General features: G+C 39.3%; 1 protein-coding gene and 1 long non-coding RNA gene across 8 annotated transcripts in view; one reads left to right on the plus strand and one right to left on the minus strand.

Moving 5' to 3' along the window:
- Positions 1–137: 137 nt before the first annotated feature.
- LOC133387758 (E3 ubiquitin-protein ligase RNF170-like) overlaps positions 138–16,383 on the minus strand; it is a 45,059-nt gene continuing 28,813 nt past the window's right edge. Inside the window, exons 2-6 of one of the 2 annotated variants that reach the window (XM_061633215.1) lie at positions 13,473–13,545; positions 11,938–12,046; positions 4,929–5,002; positions 4,329–4,439; positions 138–3,789 (exon numbers count right to left, since the gene is read on the minus strand). In XM_061633215.1, the coding sequence (XP_061489199.1) occupies positions 3,484–3,789; positions 4,329–4,439; positions 4,929–5,002; positions 11,938–12,046; positions 13,473–13,523 (651 nt within the window). In that variant the 5' untranslated portion in view covers positions 13,524–13,545 and the 3' untranslated portion in view covers positions 138–3,483. The remainder of the gene's footprint in view (positions 3,790–4,328; positions 4,440–4,928; positions 5,003–11,937; positions 12,047–13,472; positions 13,546–16,383) is intronic. The other variant, XM_061633216.1, reaches the window with a different exon arrangement.
- LOC133387759 (uncharacterized) overlaps positions 2,383–16,383 on the plus strand; it is a 40,961-nt gene continuing 26,960 nt past the window's right edge. For all 6 annotated transcript variants that reach the window (XR_009763547.1, XR_009763551.1, XR_009763549.1 and 3 more), the window contains exons 1-2: positions 2,383–3,807; positions 14,028–14,183. This is a non-coding gene — a long non-coding RNA (uncharacterized LOC133387759). The remainder of the gene's footprint in view (positions 3,808–14,027; positions 14,184–16,383) is intronic.

The following is a 16,383-nucleotide window of genomic DNA, read 5'->3' on the forward strand; positions in this document are numbered from 1 at the left end:
ATATTTATATACATTCTTAGCTCAGCTAGCATATAACAACCTGAATTCTATCCACAACAAAAACACATAAGAGGTTACATTTAAACTATATTGAATTTTAATTTTTTAAAATTTATTTATTAGATTTAAATAGCCAACCATCAATAAATATTACCTTACAGCAAAATATTACAGCGGAATATTAAAAACACAATATTTTTAATCTTAATTTAAAAAATAAAACTAAAGGACAGCAAAAAAAAATGTCCTTGCATAAAACATAGGTTAAAATTCTGGCTGAATAATCTCTTTATTCACCCAGATTTAACTGTTAACTGCACTGGGGGAAAAAGACCATAGAAGAAGGCACCAGATGAGTCTCTGGGGAGGCTATTCCTGAAGTGTCGGTACCAAAACAGCCCTTGCCTTGCTAGGCACCGCACCCACCTAAATTCACTTGGTGGGGGCAGAGTCTCTGAAGAGGATCTTAAGGTTTGGGTAGGGATATCTGAGAGAAAGTGATCTTTCTGGTAATTCCTTCTTGTTTATATAGTCCCATGCTTCTTAAGATATTTGTGCTTATATCAGATATCATAAGTTTGCCATTGGTTTGTCTTAAGTTACTATACGGATGTATATGAAACAGCATACAGTACCACAAAGCTTGCAAACAATGAAACCAAAACAATTGCAACCGTGAGGCTCAACATGAGGAGCTGATTTTAAAAGATCGTATTTATGTTCAAAAGAATCAGATAATAGTGTTCTAAGGTTACTTTTCTAATCTATCTAATTCCCTCGTATCCATTTTTGGGGTGTTGATTTTTTAAAAATTATTATAGTAACTCTGGGCAGTATTATGACACTTGCAACTATTGGCTAACATACCCAAATCGCAATCCTTATACATGCATTTCTAATTCACTAATAAGCAAAAAAAAAACCTTGCAGTTTAAGAACGTACCTATAGCCAACCGATATTTCTATCAAATTTTAAAAAGCAGGGAAATTGGGCAGCTATAGTGAAGGCACCAGGGGAGTAGGAGACCTGACCTCCTCTCTGAGATTTTATACTGCCCTACAAATTTGTCAAAATGCAAACACAATTTGGGTTGGTCTTTCACAGTCCAATCCACTTCCTGTGTAGACCAACCCAAATGGTGTTTCCATTTTTACAAATTTGTAGGGCAGTACAGAGAGGAGGTCAGGTCTCTTGCTCTCCTGGTGCATTTACTATGTCCCTGCTTTTTAAAGTTTGATAGAAATATCTGTTGGCTATAGATACATTCTTACATTCTTAAACCTCAAGGGTATTTTTTCCTATTAGTGAATTTCTCATTTTTTTAATCAGGGAGGTAAGAAGTGGAATCCTGTGCAAGTTTGCTGAGCATGGATTGATCATTTGCATACTTATTGAGTTCAATGGCATTGCTTAGGATAGGTGAAACTGACTATGGGGGATGGGGAGGGGGAGGAAGGGGAGGGGGCAGACAGGATGGGGAGGGGAGGAGGAGGGAAGGTTTGATAATTTGCATGCTTAGTGAGTTCAGTGGGATTTACTCCCATGCAATCATGCTTAGGATAGGTAAAACTGGCCATGGGAGAGGGAGGGCTGATAAGGGCAGGGCAGGGCAGGAGGAAGAAGGAAGAGGGGAGGGGAGGAAGAAGGAAGGATGAAGGAAGAGGAAAGGGGAAGGAGGGGAAAGCCAGGACTTATCATTTGCATGCTTATTGAGTTCAATGGGATTTATACCCGTGCAATCATGACTAGGATAGGTAAAACTGACCATAAGGGGGGAGGAGGGGGAAGAAGGGGATGGGGGAGGAGGGGCAAGGGAAGGGGCAAGAGGGCAGGGAGGAGGAGGGCAGGTTTGATCATTTGCATGTGTTTTGAGTTCAGTGGGATTTTCTCCTGTGCAATCATGCTTGGGAAAGGTGAAACTGCCTGGGGAAGGAGCAGGGAGGGGGGAAGGGGGAGGGGAGGAGATTGGGTGGGTACTGAGAAAAGGGAAAGCCCCTTTCCTTTCCAAAAGGAAAATATTGCGAACAATATCATTGTTTTTCAGCATTTCCCCGAGTGTTTTTATTCTACAGCAGGCACATGTAGTCTCCCACCCAAATTTAAACCAAAGCTGTGCCTGGCCACATCCACACCAGACCTTTATTACACTTTAGGCAGTCATGACATCTCCCAAAGTATCCTGGGAAGTGTAGTTAGTGAAAGGTGCTAAGAGTTGCTAGGGGACACCTTGTTCCCCTCACAGAGCTTCGTTCAGAGCAGCTGACTGTTAAACCACTTTGTGCGTTGGCGCTCTGTCAGGGGAATAGGAGTCTTCTAACAATTCTCAACACCCTTCGCGAACTACACTTCCCAGGATTCTTTGGGGGAAGCTATGAGTGTCTAAAGTGAAGTAAAGGTCTGGTGTGGGTGTGGCCCTGATTAGCTAAACCAAACAGCTGTGAGTCTGGTTTTTAGAACACTGACAGTTGGTTCTTTCTGAGTATGCCCATGCCTATCGTTGACTCAAATGCTAAATTTCTTAATATCAGCCGGGCATTTTTTTTTTAACTTCTAAACTGCAGAAGATAAAGGTCAGAGTATGGGGCAAGGTCAGTAGTAGGGTTACAGGTACTCTGTGAACACAGCTGGTTTTTAATTCAACAAATTATGAGAACTCTGACAGAAAAAAGTCCAACAAGGGTCTGAATTTTTTTCTCTCTTTTTACACTTTAACTCTCAATTCTCTCTGTTTTGTGTATCACCATGAAACTGTAGAGGGTTGTTAAGCAAGCGTTTCTGACTTCAGGACTATATGTTTTGTAAGGTTTTGTTTTGAAATGAGCTTATGGGAAGCAGCAGTATGACATAAGGGGGTATTTTAAATTTAACATTGCGGAATGTGAAAAATCTGTGCTGGCTATAGTATACAGCCACTCTTGTGACTGTATAATACTGTGCATCATAAAGTCTTATCTTAGTTCAGTAAGCTGCTCAATCCTCCAGCCCACCTAAGCAGACAACTTTTTTTCTGTGTGTGCCAAACACACATGTACATCTTTTCTTTTAGGTTTTTATTCATGTATATGCAAAGAGTATAAGTCATTTTGATGATGCTACAATAATAAAAGTTGCAAGTTCAAGTTTAATTGTACTTAACGTTTGCTAGCCGTATCTGAGCTGTTGAGCTATGAAACAGTTGAATAAGATCTTGGCTATCATGCCTCCCAGAAGTTAATGTAATTACCACAGATGTGAAATTGTCTTCTTAGAAGAGCAGCAGTGCATTTCTAGAGACTTGTGGACATATTTGGGTGTTAGCCCATAATTAACATTAGAACCTCCACCCAGCATATTCTCTGTTGCTCTTCTGTAAACTCCAGTGCAGTGTGTCAATCCTTAGCATTCTTCAAAGCTAACGGCATTCTGTATTGCTTCCAGAGATCAAGAAAGGACGTCATGGTCTGCTCACTTTTACGTTTGAGAAGAATCAGTGCTTCAGGCCATTATGATTCTAACAGAATGTTTTGTGTTGTAGAGTTTGCCATATTTACTCCTCCTGAATCCATTTGAGAGCAAATGTTTATCATACAAATTAAAAGTAGGAACACAACAACTAGGTCGTCAAACACACCCAGAATTCCACAAAGAGGTTCCGGCATCCCATCAAATGGAGAGGTTACGCACATGATGGTTCCAAAACAGCAGATGACAACTCTGAGGAAGAAGATCCACACAAGGCCACCCAGTGTGAAGATTCTTTGTATGGCAAGGTTGAAAAGAAGTGGCATGTCATAAAGATAATCTGTAAGCTAGACATGAAATTTTGGGTAAGTTTTGAAAGTCTCATTTTTATTGCTAATATTGCTGTTGGATTTGTTAGGTAGGAGACTGGCAAGGGCCCATATATTGTAAAATCTGACGAAACAATAACAAACATCCAGATGGCAACCCTTCTCCCTCCTTTTTCTAATCACCCCAGGTAGTGGTGGTTTGATGGCCATTACACTTACCCTTTCAAATAACTTACTGCTCCATTTAAAATACATGCCTGTGGATTTTTTGTTTGTTTATTTATTTATTGCATTTGTATACCGCCCCATAGCTGAAGTGCTCTGGGCAGTTTACAACAGTTAAAAACATTAAAAACAAATATACAAATTTAAAAACACATTTTTAAAAAGCAATTTAAAAACACATGCTAAAATGCCTGGGAGAAGAGGAAACTCTTGTTAATGGGAATATTCACTGTCACTTTTAGGAGTTGAGTCATTTTGTGTGGCATGATAATGATCATGAGCACCCTCAAATAGGAAACTAATTTTTGCAAACTAGAAATGTTGCCACTTACAGGCCGAGGCTGTCCTGAGAAGCGTTTGTTGTAATCTTTGATATTGTATACAGTTCGTTGGCTCAGTTTGTCAGGCTGATTTTCACAAGAGACATTGTACAGAAGAATGACCTTGAGGTGGTAAAAAACAAGAAGAAGCTCTTTAGATTAGAACTAGAACAAATGCAAGTTTCACATCTGCTTTAAAAGACAAATCAATGCTGTTTTATAGTTTTAGTAAACTTTTCATTATTGTCTCTTTGACCCCTGACTCATTTGCTTCATCCTCCAGTGGGTCAATTTCCTCCACTGGAGACCCCCTTTCTTATTCTGAGATCTTTGTGCATTCTGCTAACGCATGCTGTGCATGTAGCCAGTGGCCAGGGTCAGAAGAGTACAAGGGGTTCATCTTAGGCGAGCAGAATGCTATACAAGAAGCCATAATAAAAAGCTGCCAAGCTCATTGTTTAATATTTGATGGGAGTTTCCTGATTTGACAGGCATCACATGAGAGATGCAGATAGCTGTAGTAGCCTGTAAATTTAGAAGGATTATTCTTGGTACAGTTCCACCTCCTTTTGTAACTGTCAAAGAGCAGGTGATTACAGAGAAAACTCTTACTTTCTGTCTGCAGAGTGGGCAGCTGATTGCCTCCAGCCAGGATCCATGTTTCCAGTATTCAATCAGACAGGAACCTAGAAAAAGAAGTAATCTTATAAGAACTGAAGACCTACATAGCGGCAAGATACCTTGGTCACCTGTTTCCCCTTCTTCACACTAATCCAGTTCCCACACTATCAAATATCCATCTCCAAACTAGTTAACAGAAATCAACAGCCTAGTCAACAGCCTACCCAGAGTGTAGGAATACTGCTGCGGAAAATGGCAAAAACAGAAGCTATCAAAGTTATTAGTCACCCCAGTATGACCTACTTTCAATAAAATGTGAATGGAAATCTAGTGTATGGTTTATTTATTTATAAAAATATTTGTATACCGCTATTTCGTTAAAAACATCAAAGTGGTTTACAGCATGTTTAAAAACAACCATCACCACCATAGAATTTCAAAAAATACAATAAAAACAAAGGTTGATTGCTGCAAAAAACCCATCTTCTTTTTTTTTTTTTTTCAATAATTTTTATTCAGATTTTCATAAAACATACAAGACGAAATCATAAAACATTCAAAGACAAAAAACAAAATCAAAAATAGTTAAACAAAAAAAAAAAAAGAAAAAAAAACAAAAAAAAAAAATAAAGAGTAAAATATTGACTTCCCATTTGTCAAAGATCAAATCAGTTATAAGTCTATAATATATAACAATCCTGTCTCTTAAGTCATATTATAAAATCACTTTCCTCCAGTAGTTATCTTACTTAATCATCAAATCTCATAAACATTACTTTATTCTTTCCACAAAAAGTCAAAGAGAGGTTTCAATTCTTTAAGAAATATATCTATCAATTTTTTTTTCCAGATAAGCATATCGATTAATCCATCTCATTACTAATTATGATAATCTTATTGTCATAACCATAGTCAAAATAAACATTTCAATTAATCCATCACATCAGAATCTGTTAGGTTCAGTAATTTCCTGCATAAGGCTGGCAAAACAGAAAGGTTTTCAGCAGGCGCTTAAAAGTTAAAACAAAAGGCGCCTGCTGTATCTCTGTTGACAGAGCATTCTAGAGAACTGGACTGATGACACTGAAGGCACGATTTTGTGTTGATGTTAAATGAGCCTCACCAGCTTGGGAGACAGCAGAAGAGCAGCAACATTAAAAATGTTGGCCCTGCAGGATTTTTTTAAGGCCTCACTAATGCTGCCCCTGAAATTATGCAGATATGATTTGACGAGGTATGTGGTTTTCTCACAACTGTTTTGATGGGTAAAAATTAATTAGGGCAAAAAGATGGAGAAAACAAATGCATCTGGATACACCATGGGATACTCCAATATCAGGAACATAGTTAGGGGTGATTTGGGGGGAGGCAGATCTCCTGCCTCTTCCTCCCTTTTTCACTTTGTCTAGGGTGGCTGGGTATGCTGCAAAGAACAGCGCCAGTTTGAGTCAGGAGGTCATGCCCCGAATCTTTTAAGCAGCTAGCAACAGCCCTGTCCAATATGCTGAAAGTTTAATGAATCCTAGGAGTTTCATGTGAATCAAAGATACCGCTTGCAAGTTGCAACCATATTATAGGCACAAATGTCTGTCCACATACAGATCTCAAAACAGAATTATATCAGCTTTTCAAGGCCTTAAAATCATGTTTTGCAAATCGCTTTTCTCTGTTGACTCATTCACCACAACAAAGCAGGAAGGGAGGGAGGGAAGGCAGATCTCTCCCTCTCCCCTTCTCTCTCAAGCAGAGCTATTTGTGCATATCCATATTTTAAGAACTGACCTCAAATCTACTTTTAATCCAGCAAGCTGCAGAGTTTTGTGAGGCCTCCAAGAAACACTCTGTTGGCTATTAGTAATTAGAGAAAAATAATATTGGCCCAGGATCAGCTTTCTACTCCATTTCCTGGACATATGGTTTGAGCTATAAGAAATATAGGAATTCCTGACAATAATACAGACTAATGATCATTCATTTTTCCTTTAAGTCACAGTCAATCACCATTTAATGCCATCAGATAACAATGTTTGTTAGATATGACATTTGCCCACCTTTGTTCTTCTTAATGTCAAATTGAATAAAATATAAAATGTTCAAATAAAATGTTTTGAGATGGAGGAAAAATTTAGCTATAGAAGGTGTGGTCTTTTAGAAATCCTGGTCCTAACTGAATCAGGACTTTACATGTAAGCACCAACACCTTTAAGTGAGTATGCAAATGAATCTGAAGCCAGAGCAATTATGAAACCAGCAAATTATGGTCTGGAAAGCACAACAAGAGCATCCTGCCTGCTGCATTTTGCATCAGCTGCGGTCTCTAAGCCCTCTTCAAGGGTAGCCCCATGCAGGATGTGTTGCACTAATCTAACCTGGAATTGACCACTGTGGCCACTCTGCAAAAGAGGTCAAGGAAAACTCTTGAGATTTTTGTTTGACCTTAGTATTGTGTGGATTGACTCTCTTACTAGAGCCATCTGGCTTGCTACAACCAACTAGTCTTTGTTTGGGGCAGGAGTCTGGTGCTGGACACTTAATTTACTTCTGCTCTTTACTTGCGGCATACTAATATTAGAATGAAGAGTGCAAGGGAAAAGAAAGCAGTTCATCTGCAAGTATGATTAAATGCATGAAAGATTTTTTTTTACAGCAGAGACCTTGACCAGATGAAATATGGACCCTTTTGTGAGATAAATGTATTGCATCCAGACGTGTTGCAATATGATCAGGTTAAACATGGTGCCTTTTTAGGGCAAACACTGTATAAATGTGGGGAAATGAAAATAATATACTGTATCTCAAATTCATTCATCATAAAGAGCTGCCTAATCTGGAAACCATTAATTTTGTTCTGTGGTTAGGGTTATGGATGGTCCTGTGGCTTAAGAAAGAAAGCAAATATGATTGAGCCTTTCCAAACTATTGTCTTTTATGTAATTAAATGCTCATTTGTTGCAAGAGATCCCAAGTCTGTCATTTATTGTGGAGATTTGACTTTTCCTAAAACTGCTTTAAAGCTCAGTTTTCTTCCCAGGCAGAAATTCCAGCGCATCTTTAATAAGTCAGCTTTGTGAGAATCACATGATATAAAGGAAGACCAGTGCATGGGACCTCTGAAATCTGTGATACAGTTGACTGTATTTGTAAAGGACCAGGCATTTCTTGATCCCTCTCCAGAGGAAGACTCATTATAACGTGATGCTGCTGTTAAGTCTTTCTCAATCCTTTTTTCTTTCCCCTTCTCTCTCTCTCTCTCTCTCTCTCTTTTGAAAGTAGGGCTTCAGTTTGTTGTTGTTGTTATGTGCCTTCAAGTCGATTACGACTTATGGCAACCCCATGAATCAGCGACCTCCAAGAGCATCTGTCACGAACTGCCCCGTTCAGATCTTGTAAGTTCAGGTCTGTGGCTTCCTTGATGGAATCAATCCATCTCTTGTTTGGCCTTCCTCTTTTTCTACTCCCTTCTGTTTTTCCCAGCATTATTGTCTTTTCTAGTGAATCATATCTTCTCGTGATGTGTCCAAAGTATGATAAACTCAGTTTCATCATTTTCTGTAAGATGAAGGGTTTTGTTTTGTTTTTACTTCCAATGAATACAGCTTCATTCAGCTGTGAGGAAACAAGAGGGCTGGAGATTATGGCTTTAACAGCAGCCTCACACATCATAGGCGTAAACAGGCCCTTTTGACTGTGACCTATCACATCCGTGGCAGTTCCAGCTATGTCTCAGACTTATGACTCCCCAACTTCAGCTGCTAAAACAACAAACGGTGGCTTATGCCACCTTGCCAAAGTGCAACAGAGATATGCATGAACAGAGATGTGCAGTTGTGCTCCTCTTTGCATTCCAAAAGGCCTGAATTTCTCACTGTTTCCTTACAGTACTCTACTGGTACAACACTGCACTGATCCTGGAAGAGTGGGGTTTTTCTGATAACCCTTAGGATATAGTGCAAGGCATCAGAGATAGCCCTAATCTAAAATGCTTGTAGTATGGTGCAATGGCATTCCTGGTGCTACAAAACAATAATGTTGCTGACTATAAGTATCCCAACAGACAAAGTGGGACAGTGGCAGCCATCAATTCCAGCTTACCTTTTTGGACCTGGTAGATGAGACTGCTCCTTGCTCTGGCACTAAAAGCCATGGAGGTAATATTATACCAGGGTTTCTACCACAGTTTTCCCATTCCTGTCTTATACTATGCCACTTTGCTATGAGTTCTGTTCTGCTATTGCAGAATGTAATAGGCAACACTGTGTGCAGCCTTTAATACATACTTCCCCTCAAAGAAACAAACGAGTATCTACCAGCATTGTGGAGCAGGAGCAAGATACATCCATAGGTATCTTGCCACTGATATTATTAATGGCGCCAGAATACCACTGTTATTTTGATGGCATGCACTAGTGATAAGGAGATTGATTTCACCATCTTTTGGTAGTTGGACAAATTTATGCACAAGTCCTTATGTGGCACTAATTTTGTTGCCTAGTTTTGTTTTGTTGTTGTTTTGTTGGTTGTTACCTATCAGTTTTCCAACTAATACAAGTCACTTTTGAGTTACTTAGCCCTCAAGTGTTAGAATTTAAGAACTTGTTTTAGATTAGGGTAATGGTTTTGACTGTGAGTTGCTTTTGTTCTGTTTGCTATAGCTGCTGTTTCTTTTGGCCTTTTGCCCACACCATTGACTCCACTGGAACTGTTAAATACAGAGCTGATACTCTGGGCCTCAGATGTATCTGTTTCCTGTTTATTGTATACAAGACTTTCTAGATATCACAAACCTTTTAATGCATCACTAGTAGTACTATAGTAATGGATGAAGGAATGTTGTTGCTGCATCTTATTTAAATATAACAAAGACAGAAATGGTTATATGTGCAAATACATGGAATGTCAAGGTTAGTGAAAGCACACCTATACAAGAACTGGATCATTCACCAGTAATAGTTACTGCTTATCTTTAAGTAGGTAAAGATGGGGCCTGATAGTTGTTTCTCTGAGCACCCTCTCTTTGCTTGACGATGATAAAGAGGACCACATATAGTAAGAAAAATACCACTTGTAGCATTTCATACATGGATGTGTAAGCCGCATTGGCCAAGCTTTGAGCATAAGCGACTGTGGAAAAGAGTCTGGGTGCAGTTTGATTTTTCATCTGCAAGGGAAACACTAGCTGTTCTATATGCAGAACAGAATGTCTGGATTGGGGCCCTGCTTGGGCACTATGTGTCACCTTGTTAGTTATCAAAAAGGTACTTTTACTGGACTGAAAATCTAACAATACTCCAAATATTAAAAATCCTATTCATTTTAATAGCAAGGGATTAAGTTAGACTCCCTCTTTACCAATACTTGGATGTTATTTAGTAGGAAATTTCCTACTGTCTCTTCAACTATTTTCTCTTTCATCACATTTTTTAAAAATTAAACTTGTCTGTATATAAGGTATATAGAATAAGGCAAATTTATTTATTTATTTATTATTTGATTTATATCCCACCCTTCCTCCCAGCAGGAGCTCAGGGTGGCAAACAGAAGTGCCAAAAACACTTTAAAACATCATAAAAGCAGACCTTAAAATACATTAAAACAAAACAATGTTAAAAACATTTTTAAAAGCTTTAAAAACATCTTTTAAAAAGGGTTAAAAACATTATTAAAAAAACATATTAACAAGCAATTCTAACAGACGCAGACTGGGATAGGTCTCAACATAAAAGGCTTGTTGAACAAGGACAGTTTTCAAAAGGCACTGAAAAGATAGCAGAGATGGTGCCTGCCTAATATTCAAGGGGAAGAATTCCACAGGGTAGGTGCCGCCACACTAAAGGTCCATTTCCTATATTGTGCAGAACGAACCTCCTGATAAGATGGTATCTGCAGGAGGCCCTCACCTGCAGAGCGCAGTGATCGACTGGGTATATAAGGGATAAGACGGTCTTTCAGGTATCCTGGTCCCGAGCTGTATAGGGCTTTGTACACCAAAACTAGAACCTTGAACTTGGCCCGGTAGCAAATGGGCAGCCAGTGCAATTCTTTCAGCAGCAGGGTGACATGTTGGCGATACCCTGCCCCAGTGAGCAGTCTCACTGCTACATTTTGCACCAGCTGCAGCTTCTGGACCAACCTCAAGGGCAGCCCCACATAGAGCGCATTACAATAATCCAGCCTGGAGGTTACCAGTGCATGGACAACAGTGGTCAGGCTATCCCGGTCCAGAAACGGCTGCAGCTGTCTTACCAGCTGAAGCTGGTAAAAGGCACTCCTAGCCACGGAGGTCATCTGGGCCTCTAGTGACAAAGATGGTTCCAGGAGCACCCCCAGACTACGGACCTGCTCTTTCAGAGGGAGTACAACTCCATCCAAAGCAGGCAACTGACCAATTATCTGAACTCAGGAACCACCAACCCACAGTGCCTCCGTGTTGCTAGGATTCACACTCAGTTTATTGGCCCTCATCCAGCCCACCACCGAGTCCAGGCAGTGGTCCAGGGCTTGCACAACCTCTCCTGATTCACATGTTACGGAGAAATAGAGCTGGGTATCATCAGCATACTGCTGACACCTCACCCCAAAGCTCCTGATGACTGCTCCCAAGGATTTCATATAGGTGTTAAACAGCATGGGGGACAAGATGGTTCCCTGTGGCACCCCACAGCACAACTGCCATGGGGCTGAAAGACAGTCACCCAATGCTATTCTCTGACAGTGACCCTGGGGATAGGATTGGAACCACTGTAAAACAGTGCCTCCAATACTCATCTCATCAAGTCAGCCCAGAAGGATACCATGGTCAATGGTATCAAAAGCTGCTGAGAGATCAAGTAAGAATAACAGGGTTGCACTCCCCCTGTCCTCCCAATAAAGGTCATCCGTCAGGGTGACCAAGTCCGATTCAGATAGATAGATAAACAAGATAGAGTTGGATCTAGACTAAATCAGCTTTAATTTGTAAAAAAAAAATATTTGTGAAACAATAATAATCCTATTTACTTACCACAAAATAAATGTCCACAGTTGGTTTCTACTGGGCATGTAGCAGTCTGGAGGCAGATTGGGCAGCTCAATTCACTGTCGTAACGTTGGTGCCGCTGTCTAAGAGATTCCTAAGAGAAAGAGAGAGATGGTCTTTTTAAAGTGTGTGTGTGTGTATATATAGCTTTTTGTGACAGTAACAATACAGAGTACTGTCACCTCTCTTTTTTTTCCCTGCACATGGTATCCATTTTGTGCTGGCACCCACAGCACTTTTATCAAGATATGAGTACAGGTACCTCATTAAAAAAAAAGCACTGTGTGTGTGTGTTCATTCCAATTGATTAATAAAATGCCCAGTGGGCCTTCATAATCATGAATTAACAAAAAAAAGCAACCCGCTGGAAAAACTATGATTACTCTGCACCAATAGTCATAATCTTGTGCCATATTTTCAACGTTTATGCCTTTCAAGACCTGCAACAGGCAGCTCAGCCATGGCCAGGCCTGGGGAACCTGCGACTCTCTAGACACCCAACACCTATCACTCCAGCCAGCTTGGCTAATGGTCAGGGATGATGGGAGTCATGTAAAAATGTAAATGTAGTGCCTTCAAGTCGATTCTGACTTATGGCGACCCTATGAATAGGGTTTTCATGAGGCTGAGAGGCAGTGACTGGCCCAAGGTCACCCAGTGAGCTTCATGGCTATGTGGGGACTTGAACCCTGGTCTCCCAGGTCATGGTCCAGCACCTTAACCACTACACCACACTGGCTCTCAGTCCAGCAATATTTGGAGGGCCACAGGTTCCTCTTCCCTGGATTAAGTACCAGAGGTTTCCTTTGCAAATCTCTTACGCAAGTAAAGTGGCCACACATTGACAAAAATGGCCAAAAAAATTGCATAAAATTTGCATATGCTAATTTATACGCATAGATACAAACAGAAATAATTGCTATAATTTAAACAGAAATGCAGTACATCTCATTATGGTGGGGAAGACTGTGACCACATAACCTGTGTGCCTGCCCAGTCTTTTGTCTAGGTGAGCAGCTCCATGGCCCCTGCTCTCCCTTCTTATGGGTCTCATCTTTAAAATGGAGTTAGGCTGGGGAGCCCTTCAGACAGAGGAAGCCTCCAAAGACAAGACTGTCCTCTGTAAAGTAGGACACATGGTCACCCTATATGAGAGCACACACACACACACAAAAAAGCTGAATTCAACTTTAGTTGTATGGCAGTTCAACATGCTGACAAGACAGGAAAACCTGATTAATGAAGTCATTCTGTGTCTATAAATTCAGCGTATCATGTGTCAAGCCTCTGTTTTGAAAAGTAATCCTACTTTTTGTTTTCTAAGTTTCATCTCTTACAAAAACAGGAACAAAATATGTTTCTAATTAGGTTGCAGAGATTCTGGATCCAGGGAAATTCAGCTGTTTCAGTGAGTAAGGAAAATCTGAAAAGCTTTCATGACATCCATGACCCTAGGACATATCAAACTTTTTTTGTAGTTTATATAATGTATTTTTAAAAGTTGAGATTTGTAAACTTACTAAGTGGTTTCTTGTGGACAAATGGGCAAAACTCTTTTCCAGCAGACTCATCTCTTGATTTAAATTAAGAAATCTATATATAAAAAGAAGCATTTATAAAATTTTGGATGGGGTAGTTTGCTGGAGAAAGCAATTGAGTAAAGATACATGGGACAAGAAACATAATACACTGATACAACAATCTACTAATCCATGCCAGGGGAAAAAAGGTTGCTCCTCAGTTTTAGTAGTATGGTATTTTCTCCCCTTCCCTCCCCCCCCCCAAATCATTTGTCCTTCAGATTTGAATTGTGAGCTTCAGGTAATACCTGTACCTGTTCTTGGATGTTTTTAGCATAGGTGTTCAGGTCAGCTGTTAATTAAATCACCTTCAGCTCAGGTAATGCATAATGTAGACAAGCCCACAACTGCCAAAAAAGGTATCACTTGCTGCCTTACACTGGCTGTGTAAACACTGTTGCCTTAAAACTTTTATTTATCATTTGAGTCATTCTCTAATGTGAATAGGAGCATATTAAACTGATTCTGACTTATCCAATGATCTTGTAAATCCAGAGACTCCAGGACACATATGAAGTTCTTCTGTCAGCAAGCATTTCCCCATTCATTCAAATGCAATAGGCAGCACGCCACAAGCACATTCTTCTGGTGCACATGAAGTGATCCCGTCTGTTGAAGTGAATGGGGAAGCTCACAGTTGCCTGGAACTCCGTAAGTACATAATATTTGCAAGTTCTTGTTCAGATGCTGAAAATACAAGTTCTCAATGAAAACCAACATTTAAGCCTATGAGTGGGCAGCTGTAGCATTTAAAAAGTAATAATTATCCATGTTTTTCTCCAGATTGCAGCCTTTAAGTCTTGTGTAAACTACACACATACTCTTTGCATGTGTGTGTGTGCGCGTCTAAAAATAAGAAAATCTGTCTATAGCTTCTTTCTACCTTTTAATATTTATTAATATTTATCAAATTCATGATTAACCAGAATTTTGATCTAGATCAAAGAGAAGGTCATAATCTGAAACATCTTTGCAATTTTGGTTGGAACAATGTCCAGACTGGGGAAAAAACCTTGTCAGAATTTCTCTTTAATTAATTAATTAGATTAATTAGAGGTGTTTATACTTTGTAATTCTCTAATCCCAGAATAGCCTGCAGTCCTAGACATATTTCAAAAGTGCAAGCGTCTGTGGATATTACGAGCCCCCAGTCAGCACACGCAGATCAGGTCAAAAGAAGCTGCTTCCTTATCTTTGACCTGAGTCCCATTTGTAGTTTAAGTGACTGTTGGGTTGAGAAAAGCAACAGAGCTGCCCTCTGTTTATTTTGAACTAAGTCCAGCATCCCAAATAAGTTATAAAAAGAAATGAACATGGCATAGAGATAAAGTTTCATTTAGGCATGTGTACAGTTTTTGAATTTTTATATTTAAACCTTCCTGAATCTCTACATTAACTCTAATATTAAAACCTAATGCCACTATCTCCCCATTGCTAGTTAGCTGTTTATAACTGCAGATCACCATAACACATGTGTTTAATTAATGCTCTTGCTCATCAAAATTCTAGTTAATAGTTTCTATTAATAAAACAGATTCCTAAGTAGTGAATTTGTGACTTGATCAAATTGACAGACAAATGTTTATTTGAAACAATTTCCCCCTGCCTTTTGACAATAAGTTTTTTTAATTACAAAAAATATCACAAAATATTCCCATAATTAAATACTACTAAACAAGAGCAAGTTAAATACAGTTTAACAATCAAAATATCCAGGAGAAAGCGTTAACCTTACAGTAAATGCAGGCAATTATTTTCAGCAGAGGGAGTTCCCATGTAGCCAGTGCTACCCACTTCACCTCAAAAGGTAGGGGCACCCAGAACAAGGCCTTTACAAACTATTTTAACATGTTCCATTGTGACAATTGGGGCATATTGGAAACTCCCTCTCTTAAAAAAAATTTCTTAACAGTCGCAACAGTCATATATTTAAGAGTTCAAGTACCTAGGAATCTCAAGAAATCCTTCCAATTTAACTATTTTCCTATATGGAAAAAAAGTGAGAATAGAGTTGAGGAACTGGGAGAAGATGAGATTATCTATGACGAGTAAAATTGCAATGACAAAAACAATAGTGTCAAGATTCATGTCTTTATATATTGCCAACCCCTATATCTAGTAGGTAGCAGTGACAGAGGCCTGGTATACAGGATATATAAATATTAATAAAGTGTAGATATGGGGATGCAACAAATATCCAAGGCATATTGGGAAGGAGAACTGGGAATAATAATAGATGAGGATAGGTGGCAGGACATGTGGGTTAAGTTCCCTTATACTTCAATTGCCAATTCACACAGAAAAACAGTGTTAAATATAATACAGACATGGTATTAGGCACACACCCCCAGATGTGGTATATAACTAAAACTGGATCCCCAAAGTGTTGGTGGAAATGTGGGGGGATAGGAGCCTACACACACATGTGGTGGGATTGTGAGAAAGTAAAAAAAAAGTGGGTTGAGGCACAAAATGAAATGGAGATCATTGAATAGACAGTGCAGCTAATGCCAGAACTAACGCTTTTAAATTTATTCATAAACTAAAACACTAGGTTGCGAAGTAAAAAGTTAATTAGTTTTACGTTAGTAGCTGCCCATCAAGTTATAGCCAGATGTTGGAAAGTTTTAAATACCATGATAGATGCTGTGGAAAAATATGGGAGATAACTTTTCTAACAGTGCTAACACAGAAACTGAAGATGAGTAAAGGATTAAAAAAGAAAGACACATTCACAAAATGTTGGCAGCTATTTATTCTGTTCACATCATGGGCTAATGGTCAGAGAACCCTACCCTGTTTATGAGACTGGAGATCATTATTACTTTCTATATGTATTATGAGATGAGTG

The sequence above is a fragment of the Rhineura floridana genome, chromosome 6 (assembly GCF_030035675.1).
Source record: "Rhineura floridana isolate rRhiFlo1 chromosome 6, rRhiFlo1.hap2, whole genome shotgun sequence".
Classification (NCBI taxonomy): Eukaryota; Metazoa; Chordata; class Lepidosauria; order Squamata; family Rhineuridae; genus Rhineura; species Rhineura floridana.